The 24,142-nt window shown below is 28.8% G+C and overlaps 1 protein-coding gene across 4 annotated transcripts in view; it reads right to left on the bottom strand.

The window, feature by feature from the left end:
- Nucleotides 1–24,142, bottom strand: part of LOC136986570 (enolase-phosphatase E1-like) — a 42,491-nt gene that overhangs the window by 12,349 nt on the left and 6,000 nt on the right. Inside the window, exon 1 of one of the 4 annotated variants that reach the window (XM_067284148.1) lies at nucleotides 23,228–23,382. The exons of 1 other annotated variant lie outside the window; for it this stretch is intronic. Coding sequence is in view for 1 of the 3 variants with exons in the window: in XM_067284145.1 (XP_067140246.1) it covers nucleotides 5,250–5,334 (85 nt within the window). In the remaining 2 variants the exon portion in view is untranslated. Of the gene's footprint in view, nucleotides 1–5; nucleotides 211–5,249; nucleotides 5,408–23,227; nucleotides 23,383–24,142 lie in introns of those variants that run through there. 2 more of the 4 variants (XM_067284145.1, XM_067284147.1) reach the window with 2 other exon arrangements.

Genomic DNA, 24,142 nt, shown 5'->3' on the forward strand with positions numbered 1-24,142 from the left:
CTTACCTACCGGGATACCGGATGCTAATTAATGTCCACTTTACAAAAACCGCGGGAAGTGATCTTTACTATCGACGTTCGCATGTTAATATCAGTACCGGTTATTTAAAATACCGAACCGTTTCCGTCGTTAACGCATCTAGACCTACGAAACATCGCTCCTTACACATATAACCCTTAGCGGACCGTAAATAACCACGTATGAAATCACTGACGCGTCGTGAAATATCTATAAATCAACAGTTTGCATAATGTAATAAAAACGTCATCCGCAATTCCGCACAGGTAATAACACACGAGTACAGTTGAAGAGGATTTCGTAATCTTGTTTTGGATCCGGGGAGGATTTTTGTTTTTTAATTTTTAAGAAAGTTACTCACGCCTGTAGAATACTCGCAATTATACCAATGAATTCATTTGTTATTATATAAAACACGAATAAATAATTAATCGTCATATAACGCAATTCTCGTGTAGTGTGCCACGAATTAGCCACAAACATTTTTTTGTCTACTTTTTAATATTATTTATGTACTTTTTTAATAAAATAATCTACATATCTTCGACATATCCTTTGGTTTATACTATAAAAAAGCTGGTTTGTCGGTATTTTGGCAAAATTTATGAACGCCATTGGCACAAAAGAGTGATAATCGCACGAATGTAATGTAACAGAACGGCAAATTCTTCGTTGGAAGAATAGGTTACATCTTAAACTCGTTTGCACCGGTCGACCTTTAAATTTTTGGCCCACATTTTTTTAAAAAGTTCTATTTAAATCGATCGCGATTAAAGCGAATGGAGATGTAAACAGAGAAGGGCATTTACATGAAACCGGCTATTTAATGAATTCTAAACACGGTAGTTATCCAGTTGTTTGTCGAATGTTGACATTCGATGCTCCTATTTATTGTACGATATTTTTAATTATTAAATTATTTTCCAAATAAAGCCCGCAACTGACTAATAATTATAAAGAAAATAAGCGACTTGAATCTGAATGCGTATTCTCTAATCATTCGTGGTTTGTTTTTTTAATTATACGGAACAGAAATGCCAAGAATTATGCCATCCAACTACCCTTATACAGGCTGAATTTTAAGATTTTTAAGCATTTGTGTTAGGTGGATCGACGACCAAGAACTACTGGGAATCCGGGTTCGAATCCGAGCGAGCAGTCCCAGGAATCTTTCTGGGCTCTTGGTAAAAAGGTCCTCTTAGTGTCTGCAGGGAGGAAGGAAAATAAAATAAAAATACAGTACTGTGGTGTTTTAAAACTTATCTAAGATAAAATTTCAAATAAGAACTGCACGAAATTAAATGTTAGGAATGACTTTAGCCCAATTCAATATTGGCACAGTGTCCTCCGGGTCACCGTTTTCGAGTGAAGATCCATAATTGGGCAATTCTTAAATATAAGGCAAATAAGAGTCGATTAAGCATCAATTATTTCTTTAATTCTCCTAAATACAATGAAGTTGGTGTCCCGTAGCAATATGGGTCAGCGCAAACAATTACTCGTTCGGCCCACTGTCCCAATAATCGTTTTAAATAATTATTGAAAGCTTTTAAATATTTAACCCTCTAACCAGATGTCAATTTCCAGGGTTACGAAAACAGAACCGTGGGGTCGCGCCTAACGATACATACCGCCATCTAGCGAGAATAAATTAAAATGTATGTATTTATTTATTTATGCAAATTTTTTCTTAACGAATTTCCTGACATTAATCTAATGAAAACTTACGAAATGGTTTTACAAGTATATAAATTAATATTTACATCATTTTTCAAAACAGAAATTATATAAATTTCTAAATTACACAAAGAAATAGATTGTTTATTAGGGTTGCAATACGTAATGGCTCTTTAGAGAAACTTCATATTATATGTCTACATTTACTAGATTGAAAAATATGAATAAATTCTCATTATTTTGCCTCGCTGTCTGAGTACTTTTAATGCTAATCTGTCCGTATTTTGCCTTCAACTATTACGGTAATCCTATATATAAATATATGCAACCGTAAAAGATGTTCACAAAACTGGCATTGAATTAATCTATTATTTATTAAGTACAATTAAATTTTTTAATTTACGATTTAATTAAACCATTAAAATTTTGCATAAGAAACGACACTAATGCCTCTAATCACAACCAACGATTAAAAGTCAGAATTCGAAATTAACCAATTAGCATTCACTTTATCTCGGAACGCGAATGTTTATTGGTTAATTTTTTGAATCTGACTGGCAATCCTCGTTTATAAATGTAGGGAACTTTCTAAATTAAAAATATATTTTCGAAATTATTTGTTTTAATTATTGCTCGTATAATTATAGATTAATAAGAATATTAAATCATTCTGCAGTTCATTTTATATGCATGCATCGTCTCTGAAGATGTCTAGACGTTGAAATTAGGAAAAAATGTTCATAGACAAACATTTCGAAATTAATTAAAGACTGTCAGAATCAGATTTCCTTTATCTTTATTTACGAAACTTTTAATTAAAATTTTACGCTAAGAAGTTCTTAATTTACAATTATACATTATGCAGATTTTTTCTAGAAAAATAAATAATAAATATTATTCTAAACAATTAAAAATTACATAAACAATAGCGGAAAAAAACTCTAAAAACAATTGAATTGGAAAAACAAATTCTAAATTGATTCCTAGATATTAAATGATTATTTCTGTTCAAGTTTTGGTATATTTCTGTTAATATCCAAGTTAATTTATCACTAATTTCATTCAAATATTACGTAAGTGGTTAGCTTAATTCAAAAAGTAGTATTTAAATGGCTTTTCGGGAGAGCAAGAGAAAGATACAACTTCTCCTCAAGTTATTTTTTTTAATCTTTGTAAGGTTAGATAGCGTATAAACATGCATTCAGTGTAGGTTTTTCGCATGGTTTTTCGGGTATAGCCGGTTTTAAAAACCAGACAACTCATATTGCACAATATTTAATTCGAATAATACTTTAAACTTTAATAAATATAATACATTTTAATTAAATTTTTGACATTGAAAAGTAGTACAAATATATTCAAAATGCCATTGAACTAAAAACCTAAAAGCAGTTGACATTTGCAAATATATAAATATAAATTTACTGTAACTAAAATAAAATATTTTATTATAAATTTCCTGTTAAATATTCTATCAGGTATGCAAATTTATGTAAAGTTTTCTCCAATTTTTATATAGTTTTTTTTTTTTTTTTTTTTACTTCACCCGAAGCCATTTTTGTGCAATATTTTAATTATAATATATTATATTTCCAAAATAAAAAAAAAAAATAATTTTTATAAATTTTAAACTATCAATTAAAATTGTTGACGTTAATTTTAATTAAAACAATGTTTTGAAAACAAATATTTAATGAGTTTAGAACACCTATCTAACGTATAAACAATTAATTGAATCTGTTTCGTTAAGAAGAATAAATATTTCGCAGTTAAAAATTCCCAAATAAATTTATAATTAAATATACATTTTTTAAAATTCTTATCAAATATAAGTTAATTTACATAAATTTGCATACAGAAATTCAATTTTACGACTAACAAGACAAGAAAGAAAGAGGCATATTCGTCTACAGAAGCATTTTTTTTTTTTTTTTTTTTTTTAAACAGTTAAAACTTGTACCGTTACACAAGGTCAATTTATTCTTTAAAAATGATTTATTTATTCTTCATTCTTTAAAGTATTATTTAAAAAGCTGTTAGTCATCCTAAAACATCCCGAAGTTGTCAGACAATATTTAATTCTCGTTAACACAGAAGGTGATCCGATCTACTGGAGTGAATCCAAATGGATCTACATTATCAAAATGAAGCGATTCTTCTTTAAAACAATCGAACGAAGTCCAAGTTCAATACAGGATAAATATCAGGACAAGAAATCCACGTTCCATATCGAAAAACACAGTATCTATCAATGACAGATACTGTGTTTTTCAATGGTGCAGCCGAAATATAGGCTATTCGCATTCGTTCGAAAAACATATTGAGGGAGGCACCACGGATGCGATACGCACAGAAAAATATGTAAATAAAATTAATTTTATAGCTATTTAAATTATTCAATATATTATTTTATATTTTAATACCAAGAAGTTTACAAAGAACCCATTGTTTACTTTTGATAAAGGCGAATTTGATCATCGAATCAACCATTTGTGCCGGTTATCTACAAGTTTTTAATTAACAAAAATTAATAAATCAACTCGAATTTTTCTTTGGTTTTTTGGAGAATTTATAGAGATTCATTATTCATTTTTTTAAAAATCCGAAATAATAATATAACAAATTACGTAATCAAACTAAGTAAATCCTTCACTATGAAGTAAGCTGTAGAATAATGAAAGAAGGCTATTTTGACCAGAAACTAGACAATGAAACAAGTCCTAAATTGAAGAAGAATGATGATAAATTACCTTTTCTTCTTCTTTTTCCCTATTTTTTATCCTTTCAATTATCAGACTCACTACTTAGGATTGCGGCAGTTTACATTGATAAACAATATAAACATTCGATAAAAGCAATGCAGTTTTTTACGTCTACGGTTTAAAAAACTGTACTTCACTATCTACAATCACATTTTTTACAAAAAAACGTTACTTTTTAATTTGCAATTAAATATATTTTCCACTTTCTTTTCGTTTTGTCGCGAACTCAATCGTAAAGAAACAATAATGAACTTCCATTGTTTATTTCTCCGGTAGCTTTCAAGTAGTTTGTCAAGTAGTTTCATGAATGAATAAACACTTATAAACGAATTTTCCATAATAAAATTTCTTACGTATACAGAATTAAACGAGTAGAAGTACATAAAAGTAAGATCTAAGTAATGCCTACGAGGAAATCGAGAGTATTAAACATCGATTTAACTTGATTACGTCGTTATTCCGGTTGCAGAAAGTACAAGCATTTTATAAAGTACATTTTAATTGGGTAGAGGAGTAAAATATGCAATAAAATTATCAGCGTTTTCATTAACAGAGTCATCAGCTGCACGGTAAGATGCTGGATGAAAATTAAGTGAGGTAAATAAACTATCGAAGCGTAATCAGCGAAACTTAGATAAAGCATCATTATGATTTTCTAGATTTAAGCAGGAGAAAATTTAAGTACTGTATCGGTTACTATCCTGTAGTGAATTATGCTGGCTCGAAACGTGAACATTCGGATAATTGCATAGGATGGTAGAGGACAACCGGTGATAAATATAGGAGACTCACCTGTCTGCAGGGGAGAAGAGGCCGTAGGCAGATAACCCATGACATATTGATAGAGCACGGATATCTTATCGCCCAACAGACTCATGCTTGTTGGTTCGAGACGAGTCTGCGGACTTGATCTGGCACCGACTGAAATCGACTGAAAAGTCCTTTCAGGCGACACCTGGTGGATTTAATAATTCCCACAGGCCTTCGCGCCTCGTCCCAGTTTATCCACATCCGGATACGTTTTTCTTCTCTTCTTAGAGAATCTCTCGAGATTCTTTTTTTTCCTTTGGAGTATTTTTCATGGCTAACCTTAAGCGTGACTTTCAACGCGTCGTCAGCCATAAAAAAATAAAAAGGAAAAAATTTTGTTATCTCGTGCGAATCCAAATATTTTTCTCCAACACCGGAAATGAGATATTTACAGTTTTTAATCACATGAAAATTTGAATTTTAAAATTTTATCGGTTTAATAATTAATCTAGCAGAGCGAGGAAGCATCACTAATCTGTGATCCAGCAATTCTACTCCATATTATCTATTTCGGTGCGTATTTATTGCTATTATATAAACATATAGCCTACATATAATCTATAATAAGTGTTCTCTACAAGAAAAATTCAATTTATCCTTCTGCTTTGCTTAATTAAAGATTAGTTTTTTTGTAATCTGATAGCATAATATAGACCTTAGTCGCTCGTATCTTAAAATATCTCAAGGTAATATTTGGTCGTAACTTGCTTAGAAAAGGTAATATATAGCAAAATACTTTGTGATTAGAATTTATTTATTTAAATATTTAACCAGGAAAACGCAAAACAGAAGCTTTCAGGAGTTTATTCGGAGTTAAAAGCACATATTTAGCACTACGGATTTTACTGTTGTTTTTTTACGTGTGATAATTTAAAAGAAAGAAAAAAACAAAAGAATTCTTGTAAAATCAGCTTCTAGCGTGTAGATATTTTTATCGTGTTACCAGACGGCAATTTAATGGCAAAACTATTTTCTTTATGCAAAAAACACACAATTCTTTGTTCCAGAGAAAAACATATCCTAAATGTTCAAGATGTGTGAATTCGGCTGTTCTTTCAGATGAATTTCCGCCTATTCTTTCTTATCTATTTTCACATAAACTAACGACATATAGTGAAGTAAGATCCTGCAATGTATTATCGAGGTTATCTTCGTCATTTTTTTAACGAAGAAACCCAACAATTCTGTCATTGAAAAATATATCCGTCGATAGAATCCCGCAGGGAAACGTGAATATTTTTGATAACACTACAGAAAACATGTTGCATAATACGAATAATGTGTAGATATATCGATAAAAACTCAAAATATACCTTGCAATATATAAATTTAAGCGCTTATCTCTTTGCATTGATCTGTTCTTAAGATTTCTTTATAATATAAAGTCGATTATAGAATTCTAGTGAATTAACTCGTGCTTACAAAGAATTATACACGCTAAACTAACCGTAAATATTCTCAGAAAATAATTATATATGAAAAAGTATTCCATTATTCCTACAGAGGAGTTTATTCAGCTCACTCGTACCCCTTCAACTAGAGCGATATTCTAGAAACGACCCTGCCAAATCATAAAGAAATGTTGATATATTAATAAATAAGCATTAAAATAGTATCAGTGTTCTTAAATTTCTTAGGAGTAAACATGTTTCATGCACGAACGCGTTTAAACAAAAAGCAAGATGTCTTCCAACAGCTTTGACTGTACTGCGAAACCGAGTTCGTTAGTTCGACACGCACTGCTTGATATGTAGTGAATGCATCCGAAGCCAGAAAACTTAAGACCATCCATATCTATGGCTTCTAGATGAAAGATAATCCACAAACTATCCACTGCCGATTGGTGTCTTCCTCGTAATTAATTCGCCTCTTCAATATTCCTAACTTAGCCTTAAGGGCATCTCTATTCACTCTCCTATTATGATCTTTGCTACTACTGTATATACTGAAATTATCTATGGTTTCCTTTTAATTATTTCTTTATAAATTTTCCTTCACTTTAATATAAATGTATAAAGTTTTATAGGAAAATTTGAAAAAATATAAATAATTTCTTATCATATGTAATTTATGGTATAATTGCAAAGTATTATTTATATGCTAAATCTATACAACTACAGATATAAATAAAAAAATTATTATTCTTTATCCTCTAGCATTACTCTAATACATATATTTCTATTAAATATTAGTACAATCTTTATATACAGTATGTAAAAACTATATTTGATGCTATGTAAAAGAGACAATTAGGCCTATTTAGAACAAATTTCAGTTAAAGATATAAATAATTGGTTTAAAATCTTAAAAAATAGCTTCCAATATTTATTAAAGAATAAATAATTATTACGTTGGCCTATATAGTCAATATTATTATTAATAAATTTGTATTTATTACTGGTTTCTAAACAAGTTTTTAACATTAAAAATATTGAATTTACTATTGTTAAAAACTGGAAAAATATCAAATATGCTGCTTTTCCCCCCTCTGTATTAGCATAAAAGCTTTAAATAAACCAGAAACAAATTAAAGAAGAAAATATTGCCACTTTAATTTAATAAATAAATCAAAGCTAAAGAATGATAAAATGTTCTATAATATTTTAAATATTTTATAAAATAATAATGATTTATAATGTAATTTAATTTTTAAAAAATTCCAGAAATTTTAATTGTTCTTGATTTAGCCTATATTTAAATTGCCCAATTTGATTTTAGCCCAATTTGTTTGCTTGGATAAATGCTAGCAATTTAATTAGTTCGTGTTTGTCAATTAATAAAATTCTTAAAAATTATTTTCTAATTAAATAATTAAAAAAAATAAATTAAAATATTTAAAAATTTATTTTTATTTAGGAAATAATTTAAATTTTAAATGTAAAAAGCACGTTAAAATTTATAAAAATATATTTTAGTCCCTTCGTACTACGTTTAAAGGTAGATTATTGAAGAAAAAATAAGTTATGCCTTCTCATTTAAACTAATTTAAAACAATATATTATCGAGTTTCATTCCAAAAACTTGTTCCTAATTAGTTCTAATAAACATTTTTCATTAATTATCCAATTATAATTATAATTTTCAATATTCAAATGAGATGTGCGGCTACTAAATAAACAATAGACCCCATAAAAAGTTCTGTGTAAAGTTTGGCCGTTGTCCCTTGTTTGAACCGAACATTTCTATCTTATAACGACTGCAAAGTATCGATTTAAAATTAGACCGAGTCAATGTAAGTAAATCAGGATAGTAATCCCGATCTTGTACCTTATCGTGACCATTAAGGGCCTTTTTATACAAGGGACGAATTAGAAAATGGCACAGAATTCGAATTAAAATTCTATACAATTCTAAATTGGCATTTGCCTACAGGAAAGTATTTTAATGCATTTACGTTTTTTCGATTACTTTCATGTTTTCCCTTTATCATAAGTCAGCAAAGATCGATCTTTTCCTTCAATAACACCAGGAATAAGATTTAAAGGAAGTTTATTTTTAAATTAATTGAGCATTTATAGTAAAAATATATGATCATGCTAGACGACCTTGCAGAGCTTAGGGCCTCGAGCTATAAAGATATAGTTTAGGGCAGGGATGGGCAACCTGCGGCCCCCGGGCCTCATGCGGCCCGCATTCATATATTTTGCGGCCCGCGACGCATAAAATGTGAATAAATATATCAATTTCCCAGCTTAAGGAAGTATGCAGCAAAAATTCAAACGTTATTTTTACAACTTATGTATGTGAATAGTTTTTCCCGCAATGAATTTAGTAAAAATTAAAACAAGAAACCGGCTAACAGACACATCGAAACTAATTTAAAACTAGCAGTGACGAATATTTAACCAAATATTTCCAATATATTACGTTTACATCAGTTCCAGAAGCTAAATTAAGTATACCTATGCTAATTTATAATTATATATGAATAAATAATTCTGATTTACCAACATTTTTTTTCTCTTTCTCTTGTATGCGGCCCGCATCAGTTCAAAAGTCTTAAAATGCGGCCCTTACATAGAAAAAGGTTGCCCATCCCTGGTTTAGGGCATTTACTCAATAGAAGAAAAGGGCCTTTTATAGGGCTTTGACTATAATCTTATATAGACTAAGTACAGTACGTTTATAGTGTCTTTCGAATGGCACGTCATAAACTAGCAGCTGTAGAACCTATAAAAATGCATCTTCGTATGAAAAAAAATCATTTAAAAATTCTAAATTTGAATTTTCAAGAGGAAATTAATTTTTAAAATCGTGATGATAAAGGTTTTGTAAAACCTTTAAAGCTAGTCTACACAGCAGACAAGGAGGGTGGGTCCTTATCGTATCAAGCACCAGAGTTTTCACCCTCACACTAATAATTATTCGAAGGTAAAATCCGCAGTTGAAGGCGAGTTACTTTTTTAAATGCAATTATATACAGCGAGTAGGTGTTTTATTTTAACGGATACCGAAGTCGAACCCGATCTTTCTTTCTTTGTTTTTATTTATATTTACTTTTTTTATTGTCGTCACGATAATTAATATAAAACGTTGGCATTTGATGCTTTGACCCACTTTATACTCAATGACTTTCTCTTCATAAATGAAAAATTAAGGAAGGACGACTGTTGTTTATATATAAAACAATTATTTCCTTATAATTAAATGATTTAGACATATTCAACCAATGAATAAAACTCTGACAAAAGATGTTCATTTAATTTTCTTATAAAGAATTGTGTCAATTTTCTATTTAAAATTTACTTCTTAAGTAAAACTATTAAATTAATAAGTTAAAAATATTAAAATAGGCAAGGAAAACAAAGGAAGCGTGAATGTAAAAGTACTTTTACATTTATTCTTATGCAGAAAATTATCATTTATTCGCTATTCCTTGACTAATTTTATATGGAATTTTTAAAATTAAGTTATAAATAATTATAAAAAAACTGAAAGTATTGCAATTTTATAAATATTACCCGATTCATACAGTGCTAGTTTACCTATCCTCAGCTGTACATTCTTCGTGATTTCGCATGAAATTACTAATAATTAAATTCACAAAAATTGAATTTCGCAAAATATTACGATGTATAATCTTTAAATTGACATTTTATTAATTGATAATTCCATTAATATTGTATTCACGTAAGGTAACTGACGAGTAGATTAATTTTAATCGTAAACCAACTTCGAGAGAATTGAATAGAAAAAAAAAGGAAGATGTTGACTTAATTTGTTACGATTCATCGATTACTGAGGAGTATTGAGCAATTATATATGTTTTAGCAGCTATTTTTTTACATTATCACGTGGTATGGATAGAAATCTAACTAGTTTAATTGGATATTTTCCCTGGAGATTCGCCATTGTATCGATCTCATCAACCCCCGATGGACTTTGTTTTCGGGTGGTATAAATTTCAGGACTTTTATCGTGTTTATTCGTAAACACGCAGACAAAATGATTACATAATTCACTCTTATCACTTCCTTAAAAATATTATAACATAATAATTCCATTCCTCAAAATTTCGATTAGAAATAAAGCACTTTCTTGCGGGATCTCCGTACTTTAAATTAATATCGTTATAATATATATATATATATATATATATATATATATATTATATATATATATATTTAAAGATAAATTGCGTGTATATTTATTAATAATTATTCTAAATTTAACATTTGAATAAAAATAGAGAGAATATTTGTCTCTATATTCACTTATTTACCCTTAAAGTTAGTAGAGAATGCTTTAAAACTCCGTATAATTTAGAATTTATTCATAATTTTTGAACTTCCAAATACATTTCCAATTGTTTTTAAAATTTAACATTTAGAGATGCTCTATAAAAATAAATGGTCCTGGATCGCCCTAGACCAGTGAGTGATTCTTAACTTGGAATGCGAGACAATTCTTTTATTCCATAAAAGAAAAGAGCTTATTATAATGGTAAATTTCTTTTAAAAACGTCGTTATTTACCTTATAACATTCCTAAAACCCGCTATTAATTTTATATCTACTTGAATTTGCGGCAATGCAGTTTTAGAAGTATCTCGAAGGGCCTTTTCTCTATCGCTTAAGCAGTATCTACAGTTAAGCTAAAGTACCTGCAAGAAAAATGAGACGACCCTATCACCTTAAATGAAAAAAAAACAAGATTTTTCATGGTAGTGAAAGAGCATATTTTAAAAATTCAAGGAGTGAAGACAGCGATAAAGGTTAAGAATCTCTGCTCTGATCAGTAGGATGCAGATGAAGATGGAGAGAGAATTTTGAGGACGAGAATTCCTTTAATTTTCAATAAATCGTAGTAAATATTGTATAGTATTTTCATCCTAATTATAGAATTCTGTTTATAGAATATAGATAAATGATATCTCTAACCTATCTATGTCTTATTGTATAAAACATATGATGTATAGATGTAAACACTGTGATACAGATCGCAAACTAAGCTTAAATATGGGTCAAAACATTGTTTTAACCTCGCCATTTCGAAATTATTAAGTATATTTTACAGTTTATGCCGCTTTTTTCGTATATAATAAAAATAAGGAAACAAAAGTTTCGTCATTAATAATCTTATAAGCAGGAAAAGAATAGAACAATCATTTTTCAAGAATAATTTTTTTATTTTTAAATATTGCGAAAGTCCAATTTATTTATCAAACAGATGGCAAATAAAAATGCGAAAATATTGTAGAATTTTTAATATATTTAATGCTTTAATGGGCGTAACTTTTTAAGTGTTTATGCAAATTAACTTGTAAAATTCACGACTGAAAGAATTAAGAACCTCGTTAGTTTTGTTCAGATTTAAATAGATTTTTAACATTTTTTTTTTCAATAAATTTTATACCATTTGAAATTTGAATTTCTTTTATTTTATAATAATTTTTTATTTAATAGAAATTAGTAGAGGTGTGGGATTAAGAGTCATCGGAACGATTGATCTAGAGAGCGTATCCATTAAAAATAAAATAGAGAGGAAAAAAAAGGTATAAATCTGTCCTCTTTGATTTTTCTACAAGGAAAAAAAATCCATAAAATGAGTTTTTTTTTTCTTCTTCTTCTTTCATTATTTCTGATTGTTTTCTTGAAAGTAAAAGAAAATTATTCATTAAATAAGGAAATCCTTATTTTAACCTTGAAATTCGAATTTCTTTTATCGATTTTCTTTTTCATGATCAAGAAAACGTACTAAAAAGACCTCACCATTCATTATCTTGCTTTACAAATCGTTCATATTTTACATCATTTATTATTATTATTAATTGTCATAGAATTCTGTAGGATATTTAGAATTGTTATACCTGTAAGCAATGGTTTTAATGATATATAATCATATGCAGCAAATTACTTAAGTTAAAAAGATCATGCTTCATGAATAATTTCTACTAAGAAAGTGGTTATCGGTTGGGTGCTTTATATAAAATTATAATGATTAATCTGTAAAATTTTGTCAGTTTCATTCATAAAAGTTACATAATAAATGACTTTTCTTCTTCTATAACTTAATTTTAATTCAGTTTTACTAAATATTTACGTGCGGGACCGAATTTAGACTCGTGGCCCTAAGCTATAGGATAAGAGGCCTCGAAACGTAAGGCCTTAAGCTTCTGGGCTACAGCTTAGGGCTCCACACTTTTAAATCTGTTATTATTTAGCAGAGTTGAAGGGAAGGGGCCTCCTCTCCATTAAATGATAATAAATTTGAAGGCGTGAGGCCCTACGCTGTTTAGATTATGTCTGAATTCGGTCCCGTTTATGAGCTTTATATATATATTTAATGAAGCAAATTTTCTGTTTTTCCATTCACGAAATGTGATTTTGTTTAAACAGAACGGCGGCGAAATACCGCTTTGTCTTTGTTTAACTGTCGTTTTAACGTAAGTATAGCGTGTTAGAAATTGTCAAGCGAACGAATCAAACAATACAACAATGGATTAAAAAATGGCAATTCTTTGGATACCATTTACAAATATATTAAAAAATAATAATAATATCCAGCGTAAGAAATACATTTCGAATTGTTGCCTTTGTCAAATATTAAAAAAAAAAAAAAAAAAAAACAATAATAAAGTAGAGCTTAGTAAATTAACAATGCGGTATTGTTAAACAGTTTCTCTTACACAACACTTATTATTAAATGGATTTACTGAAAAATTAATTCAGTAATCGTGTATATGGAAGTGGTGATAAGTGTACTGTCAAGTGAATGATCTCATAAAGAAGAATCATGCCCAGCTAAAGGATGAAAATTGTAACTTATTATGTTATTCTCTTTTAAAATTGCAATTTTTATTTTTATTATTTTTTTCGATTATAATTCTTTGAGCACGATTCTTTTCTATGAAACCAGTAATTGGGAATTCACTTTTACAAGTACAGTGTACCAATACACAATAATTCAAAACGTTCACGCAATAAACCACTGTTGAAGTGTTATTTAACATAATTCCCACGAGAATCTTACTTTATAAATCATATTTCCACATAACTTGAAGTAAGATACGATAGAAAAAATGTATTTACATAGGGCCTATATATATATATATTTTCCTGGGATTCGTATTTTCTTGGATGGATCCTTGTTTTCTGAATATTATTTATAGAAAATATACAAGGAATTGGTAGTAATCCTAGATTTAATTAATAGAATGGTCATTTAAAAATCGCTGTTGAAAGTGAAATAAAATATTATGAGAATAACAAACGAAAAAGTCGATGTCAATGAACAATCGAAGCGTGCCAGTCACAAAAATCAGATTTCATGCTTTAACGATTTTAGAACAAAGATTAACAATTAATAAAATTCGATTTTTCTTTTTAAAAAATTAAGATTAATTAAACTAAATATCAAAGTATTATTTCAAAGGTCGGATAAACTCAAAGGTTCATCTGAGGGTAAATATTTAAATACACATAAAAAGAAAGGTCAGCCTCTTGTGCATTGCAAACGCCATCCATTAATTTGCTTCACCGATTCCCACGAATATCACGATATACTTAACACCATGGCGCAGTTTATCACCTTAATTACGTCTGAAGTATCCACATTTATTTCAATATTCTCTCTCTTCCGCATAAGGATTACTCATATTAGCCTGAAAATAATTTATATCCTACTATATAGGGTCCAGGAGATTATAAATTGAGGAACATACAGGTAAATTTTTCACCAATTATATCTAGTTTTACGTCTTGCTTTATCTATAATTCAATGATTTCAATGTAAATAATTTGTAATTCAGTTAAAATATAGCGATTAAAGCCTTAGAAAATAACTTAATATCAGCTTAATCTATAAGCTTAGCATCTGATTATAAAAATAGACGTTATAAAATATTTATATAATAAATGATATTCGCGTTATAAGCTAAAATTACCTTGAAAGATGCTCAAGGATAAAATGTCTGATAGAAAAACCATGCAAGTAGGCAGTTTTATACTTATAACCTATTTATAATAGAAGTTACGGGAATGTGAAATGCATCAATGACATATTTCAGCTTAAACATAGAATCAATATGGTAATTAATCACGAGGTTATGGGAAAAAATGATGCATTTGAATGGCATTTAGCATAACTAAAGAGCAGTCAAATACATCCTCTTTCCTGTAACATGATAAATGGTCACAACGGTATTGAGGTCTGTTGGATTGGTAACTTAATTGTTCATAAGTCTTCGTTAAAAAACTTAACAATTGAATTGGAATGCTTAATAATTATATCATGAAATAATGACCGTGTCTATACATAATTAACTTTAATTAATATTATTGTTTAAGATAATTTCTTAAAATAAATTTGATAATAGTATCAATGTTAATGTAGACTGTAAACGTGAAGAAAACAAGTTCTAGCGCAATACACAAGCGAAAAAAATTGTTAAGCCATGTTTCAAATGTAAAAATTTAGTCATGATTTATATTCTGACAGATCAATCGAGAGATAAAACTATGCAAAACTAAAAAGGAATGTTAACGTGTATTCCTTTTCGAGCAGGCGTATGCCTCGCCCTAACCGAAGCAGATAAGTTGTCAAAAATTGAAATTTTAGTTTGATTCCAGCTTGGACGTCTTAATAAAACATTCTTCAATGTCTGCGCTTGTCAAAATTTCTTTTTATTACGTTTAGAATCGTGTTATTGACGTCGATATTACGCATTCCTCGAACATCTCGAGAAGACATTCCACTTCCGAAAACAAGATGTCTTTAATATAATTTTATCTGCTTCTTAATAACTATTTTATTTATTTTTTTTCTCTTGTTGTTCACATTTCGTAAGAGAAGAATACTTTATTTTCCGCGATTTATTTCTATATTTGTATTCTATATTCATATATACCTTCATACAGACAAAATGTATCTTAGTCAAAGAATGAAATTCGTCATAATTATTTCATTTTCAGTAATTATGGTTATTAAATATTTTGCTTATAATGAGATATGAAACCCTTCGCATTATTCCTATGCAAAACTAGCGAGTAATCCATTACTTGTAAAGCGTTTTCTAAAGATTAGTACCAAACACCATCGCATTGTCCTTCTTAACCATTTTCAATAAATATCAGTTTCAGCGCGTATAAAAATAAACAGTAAAGAAGCGCTATAAAAATGTATTTTCTAGTAATTGGCATACAATAAATCTATTTCCATATCCATAGTACGATAACTTGGCTGAATGGAAAAAACACCCGAACAATGGTAGTTGATTGCCAGTACGAGCCCAACCAACGGGAGTTTTCGGTTGGGTTTTCTCACGTGTCTAACAACCTAAATCGCGACTAGTTTACCATAGAAAGTCCACCCGAAAAGCACCCTCTTGGCTGTTATGCTGGCTTACTCCATCAATCCAATCCAATTTTCTCCATGGATGTAATGAACTATTTACAAAAGCATTTGTTATCCTTCAATGAAGAATATTCCTAACTTGTAAGCGATAGAACTTCGAATCAGGATAGAATCTTTTTCAATTTTTTATAGCATTAACACTGAAATTTACAACATTAGATATGGAGATTCTACATTATAATTCTACACTGTACTGTATTCACTATACAGTATTCATTGTATTCGCTATATATACGATTAGTGTTACGTTTTAAGCATGTTTGAGGTGTCCGGTCCAATTTTCTATACGGATACGGATCAAAATGTTAGTATGAGCAGTGAAATGAGGTCCTTAAGAAGACGATGTCTCCGGTTATAGTCACTTATGCCTATGCATTAATGCATTAACCTTATTATATGAATGGTATTAACTGAGTGCATAATAGTTATATTTACAAATAAACATCTTTTCTTTTACTTTTTCTTAAATATTCTATAGGTATATAGACTGACTTTTGTGTAATTTTAAATGCATTGAATACTGTAGGAATGCATGAATTTATTACGAATTTTCCTACAAGAATTTGACAGAAAGGTTTTGATTAGTGATCTGTAAAAAATAAAAATAAGAAAAATGGAATTCAATATTTTATTTAGGAATTAGCAGTTATGGAGTTCCCTAATTCCACGCCTGAATTATCAATTTCGTAGGATTTTTGTACATCTATAAATCAAACAAACTGCTTTTTTACGTCTATTTTTATACATTTATAAATCATAAGAACTTTTGCATTATATCGGGAAGATTTACAACTCATTAATATAGATAACATATATACCTTCAAATAATTATATTTTGGCTATTGTATAATTTTAAACAAATTATAAATAAAATTTAACGAACTTTTATGATTGAAACTAATTACTGTATAAAAATTATTCTTAAAATTTTTTAAAATTTTTCATATTCGATCGTGCTGCCATCTGGAGTCATTTATCAACTCTATAATTTCAATGAACCTCAATAATTTAATAATAAATTTTTAAATTACTAAAAATATATTATAATTATTATAAATTAGACAAGTTAAAGGTAAAGAATACATTTTTAAAATGCAAATAAAATATTAAAAAATGCTTCACCAGTAAAGTAACATTCTCAGTAGTGTCATCTGTTGAGGAGAAAGAAAACTACACTCAAAATTAATAATAATAATATCGGTAATAAGAAAAAAAATCCTAATTATTTCATGTCCTTAACCATAAAAAAATAATAATAAAATTATTCATTGCTTATAATATCTGCTATTGTTTATTTATAAACGTTATAAATAAATATTCATCAGGTAACATTTCAGCTTCTGTAGCAAGTTCAATGCATATAATTTGTATATAAATTTTATTACTATGTTTAAAATCAAATGCATAAAAAGAATTGAATTTTTTCTATATACTAAAGATATTTCTGGATACGTCTTTAATTCCCTGACAATATATTGTATTTTTCTATTCAATGAAATCAATTCGAAGCAAGCAGGAAGCTGAAAACACAAGCAGTTCTTTCTCTTTTTTTTTTTTTTTTTTTCTGTTCTATATCAATACAAAGATCAGATCTCAGTAAGTTTTTGTTCCAGAATATACAATAATTTCTATATTAAGTAATAACTATAAATACAAAACTAGATATTACAAATTTTCCCTTTTGTAAATTCGGTGTTCCAAAACGTGTCTACGGTACCGACTTTAAACACGGTTTTCTCTGTAACCCGTGAATATAATTTAAAGAAATTTCACCGATACATTCAAATATTTAAGCTTAATATATCGTAAAAGTTTCATTTAATTATATTCACTGGCTGCAGAGAAAATTGTGTTTAAAGTTTGTAAGGTGACCCGCAGGAACTTAACTATAATTATCAAGTATTTAAATAATAATAATAATAATTGTATGGTATGTTTTAATAAATTTATTAATTTACAATAATTACGTGCGTTTAAATTAAATTTTTAGCTACGGAGGTAGTTTCTTTTTTGAATTCTCAGGTAAACAAGCACGATAAAGAGGTATGTTAAAGGTTAATTCGAGAAAAGCCAAGGAAATTCCAATGGCAATGTCCTCCTTGGAACTTAGGAAAGGAAAGGAGAAAAATCTTTTATATAAAAGGTCTTCTGTTATAGCGAAGAGAGGGGAAAAAATGTACATTAATAGAATTTTTCGTTGATAAATGGATTTTTTTAACCTTACAAACCGAAAATCTGACACTCTAAATTAGTTTTAGATGGTTATTTTATTGAAATATATTCACTTTTTTTTTGAAAAAAGTTCCGACTTTTGGGACTAAATTAGAATTTTTTTTAAAAAATCGTTAAAGAATATTTTTTAATTTCTCGTTTTGTTATAAATAAATATAGGTTGAATTACTGTTTTTATATATTTATGCAGGTTCAATACGTTATTTAAATAGAAATTTCCGAATGAGTGATTATATATTAAATCTGAAAGTGTTTTTTTTTTTTTTAAATATTTAATGATATAAATGTACACGAAGTGAGACTGTTAATTAACTGGTTAATGTTCTATTGAAACTGGATAGAATATTATTCTAGAATATTTCATGTTCGTGATATTAGAAAAAGTTCTCAATGTTCGTATAACTAATGTTCTTTTGTTCTTTTTTTTATGAAGTTTGAGGTGAAATGACGAAAACTTCGTACGAGAGAAGTTGTTTTGTCCGGCCTCCGATTGTTTTGGGCCGTTATTTGCACTAAATAATAATGATTTATAGCATATTAATATCCCTTGCATGTGTATATTTATTAATTCCCTATATCTCTTTTATAGAAAATATTATCGACTGCTGAAACAATGAGGTATAAGAAGTTAATTTATTGTAGAAATTTGAATGTAGGAAGAAATTTTTAACCTTTTTCTTTTGTTACATTGATATTCACAGCTTTATAGACTATTATATGAATAATTAAAACCAAAGTTTAAATTAATGGATTTCAAGCTCAATTTAATACTTTTCTTTTGTGCCTTCACCATAAAATGCCCATTAATCATCTCACTCAATTAAAATACTTTTTACATAAATGTAAGCGCATCAGCATCAAGTATTTTTATATACAGAAAGTAGAAACAGTGAATTTTATTCATAGAAATCAAATTAAATTTTGTTACTTTAAATTATTTTTAAAAAATTAAAATAAAATAAAACCGATCTTCCCTCATCCAACCGGAAAACTTGATGGATAATCAATTAAATAAGAAATGTAGAATTAAATGGATTATATATTACCTTCTACGAAAGGACAATTTATATTGGACTTTGAATAACATTAATCAAACGTTGTATCGATCGAATTGCCGATTTAAGGAAGCGAAATCGTTAATGCCACTCGTTGTAATTCCAGTATCGAACGGTGATCCGAGAATAAAAGATGATGATGCTATCATGCGGAACAGAAAGATGGAACAGCGTGCCTTTAGAAGTCACCTCTTTGCGGAAAGCTTTATCGGAAAAGGTGAATAAACTAAAGCGGATTTTTTCGCCTTGCACACAGCATGCTAGTTTGGCTGGTAAATATATCTTGCGGTTTACTAGACGACAACAACCTAAGGCCATTTCCGACATCTGATCGTCTATCATACGTGCTCTTTTTGTAGTCCGTGATTTGGATTGATGGACGTGTGAACAGTTGTGTCTGTCTTTAACTAGATTAGAATGCTCGTTTTCAATGCATGCGGTTGTAAAGCATCTCAATGAATTTTTTTTCTTCTTCTTTCGTATTCTGCCGACTTGTTTCGATGTTTCTGGGAACGAATTACATATACCAGACCATAACACCCCTAAAGCGGAATATGCATGCGGCTCGTTAAAATATTTCTATTTATAATTTTAATAGCTTTTTTTTTCCTGATATTTATCGTTTTTTTATATTACGCTCGATATTTACAATAACAAAAAAATAATATTAAAAAAAAGATCTATTAATATTTAACAATTAAAATCATGGATATTAAAAATAGCATTATTATTATTATTATTATTCTATTGTAAATGCATATAATAATATTATCTCGGATTAATCGACTTATTTATTTATTTATTTATAATTTTTTTTAACCAAAATTCAAACATCCGCCATTCAAATTGACAAGCAGAAACAACGGCCTTTTGTTCTGTATCCAGATTATGGATGATTCTATTTTTAGAATGTCATAACTAGTTGAATAATATTGCCTTTAAGTAAAATATTTTCTTTCTTCGGACGTGACGTCATTTCCGGTGCCTCATGCCCTTCTTTCTTTTCTGGCATCCGGAATGCAGGTTGAGAGTTCAGAGGTTACACGGGCTCTTGTAATGTTATACGAAAAAAATTCTTTGTTATCTTACAAACAATAGAAAAAGTTAAGAGAATTTCTGAGTGAAAGGTACATAATAAATCTTGTATATTTTTACAAGGATCGAGACGTATCAATTCAGGAAGCAGTTACTTAATTACTGTATTATTATTTTTATTAGGAAAATCTTTTAGTAAAGCCTTAATTATGGTAATGCATGATTAAACCGCACTAATGAATGAAATAATAAAAATCTTCGTTGGACACCGGATGTGAATGAATGTGCTACTTAAAATATTTTTTAAAATACTTAACAAATACCGTAATAAATGAAACTACCGTACTATAAGACATAAAAATGGAGCGGGCTACTGCACCTACAAAAATATAAATAAAAATATAAAATTTAATCCCCGTCATACATGAAGAACATGGGCAATTGGAAACGAAAATATTTAATAATTCTATTTTAATTTATTTCTATTGTAGTATCTAGGATATAAATCGTAACTTTTCGCACTAAATTTTGCTATAAAAAGAAAAAAATTCCATTCGGTACTTTATGGATGATGCTGCGCTACGAGAGATTACACCATTTTGACATTATCTGTATTTCCGAATCTCGGGAAATTGTCACATTAAATATTTTATGCTTGGTTTGTTGAGTATAATTTAAGAGTTTTATAGGAAATATTCTCTTATATAAACTGTAAATGATAAAAATTTTCAATTTTGTATACAGCAGTAAATAATTCTCTGCTAAAATATAAAAGAAGATTAGATACCTACTTGATAGTAACTGTCTCCAGAGATGTAACACAGTACTAATGTACTTGAAACTTTATATGCAATTTTATATTATTTCGAGTTTTTAAATAAGAATCTTTAAATCTGAGATAAAGAATATTACATTGCATTAACAGAATATTTCTTATATACTAGTTTTTAAAGTTGCACATTGTTATGCTTTTGAAAAAATGAAAATATGACCTTAAAGGTTTAAAATGTCGCATTTTTTGCTTTTTATAATCTTATTATTGATAAATGCCAACAATTCTAACGGACGATATCTTTAAACAGGATAGAATTTCGATTTGTTGTGGCCCTAAGCTATAATATATAAGCTTTTTCCTTCCATCAAATAATAAAATAGTAAATTTGAAAGGCTCTAAGCTGTAAATGTCAGGCCCGGAAGCCCTTAAACTGTATAGGCCCTAAACTTGTAGTTTGTTTAGATTATATGTAAGGCCCTATCCTTAAAAGCTATTCTGCTATATCATTATAATCTAATAAATACTTATAACACTTTAAAGAGCGTCATATCCTTAATAAAATTCATTCAGATTGCATTCAGGATGTGTCAGCAAAACAAATAGTTTCAGTCTGACTTAGTCATTGCGAGTCTATTTTAGAAATAGGAATACAATATAATTTAATAATATCCCGTTCTTCTAACTCATTGTCATCGATAAATACCCCCTTTAACACAATATGTTCTAAGAGCACTTTAATATTCATGAGGCACTGTACATAAGTAGATCATTTTTAAATCAGTTCAGGTTAAAATCCCATTTGAAGTATGTGAGGAAATTCCAAGAAATTGAATAATTAAATTTAAAAATGTAATTTTAATCAACGATTTTACTGAAATTTCTGGTATTTGTGATTCTTAACAATTGATTATACAATTTCTACATTGTCAACATGAATAGTAAAATTTAAAGCATGTTACATCATATTTTAAAAACTTGTTTTTTGGGTGGGATGTTTATAACTTCTGACCCAATTTATAATATGATCAAGTTCAAAATTTTGTAAATTCTTGCTTTCATGTAGAACTAGAATGAATATAATATTAGGTAAGAAATTAAAAGTACAGTTATCACTGCCTGGACTTTGTCTCTCGTTAATGATAATAAAATATAAATTTACTTTAAAAAGATTTATCGTCGAAATTAAAATATATAAAGCAGTGATAATTACAATAATAAAATAAATTTATATGTTAAAATTCTCTTTAGATATATATGTTAGAACAAAATAATGGAGCACGAATGGAGATAAAATATTCATTTATCTCCATTGAATTGATAATTATAAAAAAAATTCCTTTATATTCTAGCGGACAACTCATTTCCACGCTCAATTTGATTTCATTTTTTTAATAACCCTGAAGAAACCGTCTGCCACTTCTCAGAATTATCTAGCCTTTAATTAACGAATATTTTATTATAAAATTCACATATGGAAGTATACGTTTATATAATATAAAGAACAATGTCTTATGTAGCATATTCTCTGCTCCCACCTGGCAGGACCTCTACACCAACCTACAACAGAGACAAGTACACCAACCAGTTCTGGAGAGAAACAAGACAGGAATAAAGTACAGTACGTCCAACTAACTTATCTTTTCCTTAACAATATACTAAATTAAAAATAATATAAACAATTCCCACACTCCCCAGTCCAATAATTGAGTTTTCTACCTAACTTTAATTAAGTTATAATTAATCACAAGCGCACAGAACGTTCGGTACGTTCCTACACGTATAAGCCTTAAAACATTATACTAGAGTTTAAATTTACTTTAAAGCGGCTGTTATATACTGTATATAAATTAATTTCATTCGGATGTAACTAACAGTAATCATCGATGCGTAAAAAAACTGTTATAACCGTACGTAAAACGACTTTAATTCTTTATTTCGAGCTATAAACTCGTAACTTATATAGAGTGTAGCATCTCCTAGTGGTATTTATAATTAAGAAGAAAGACTTACCCCACTATCGTGACGGTGTCGGTCTGGAAGAATGGTTCCTACAGCAGTGCTCCGTCTCGTTGTCTGCGGGACTACTTTGAGATCTACCTGTCAACCGGTCAGCCAGGTGTAAATATGAACGTGTCATGTTGCTTTGTTACAAGATTGGTTGGACTAGACTGCCCTATTTTGCCTCAACTGCACCATCTGGTTGCAAATACTATTTCTCTACCGAGTTAATTAATGTTTTTCTTTTGTAATTTACGTAATACTACAAGAATATTAACGATTTTATTCGATTTCCCACCCTCCTCCCTTCGATAAGATTTCCCACCGTGCATAATAATTACACAGAAAATTAAACTTGTAAAAATTGTTTACAGGTGAATAACTTCCTCTATATTTTTATAAATATTCTTAATTAAAAATAAACGATTTTCTCCGGTTATATATGAATTTACTATAGCAAATGTTCTGTTTAAAGGAAACAAACGGCTGAAACTAAATAAATCGAGGAAAAATTTATTTCAAAAATAAATTTATACTCCTTTTAGACGTTAAAATTTCTCAAAAATTCGATTTTAATTCGTCAGTCCTATTTATTTTTTTACATTGTAATGCTTTAAGGTACAGTACGCACTGCAAATATATAGTGATAAGGCTTTTATCGTTAATTTATTGAAGCGATGGAGCGTTGAATGTACTTTATCACATAAGTTAAGAAAAAGAAAGAGAATTTATGCTCTTCGAATAGGAATTTTTGATAAATACATTAAAGTAATTATAATTATCTTTTTTAATAAGGATAGACGAGCAAGCGTTTGAACGTCATTTATATCAGCAATTTCTAACTTTCTCAATTTGTTGGACCTCTTTTGAAACAAACACACGCAAAAAGATAATGGAAGATACCATAGGATCAAAGGGTTATTTTCT

This window comes from Centruroides vittatus, unplaced genomic scaffold (assembly GCF_030686945.1).
Source record: "Centruroides vittatus isolate TY-2023 unplaced genomic scaffold, ASM3068694v2 scaffold_1152, whole genome shotgun sequence".
Lineage (NCBI taxonomy): Eukaryota > Metazoa > Arthropoda > Arachnida > Scorpiones > Buthidae > Centruroides > Centruroides vittatus.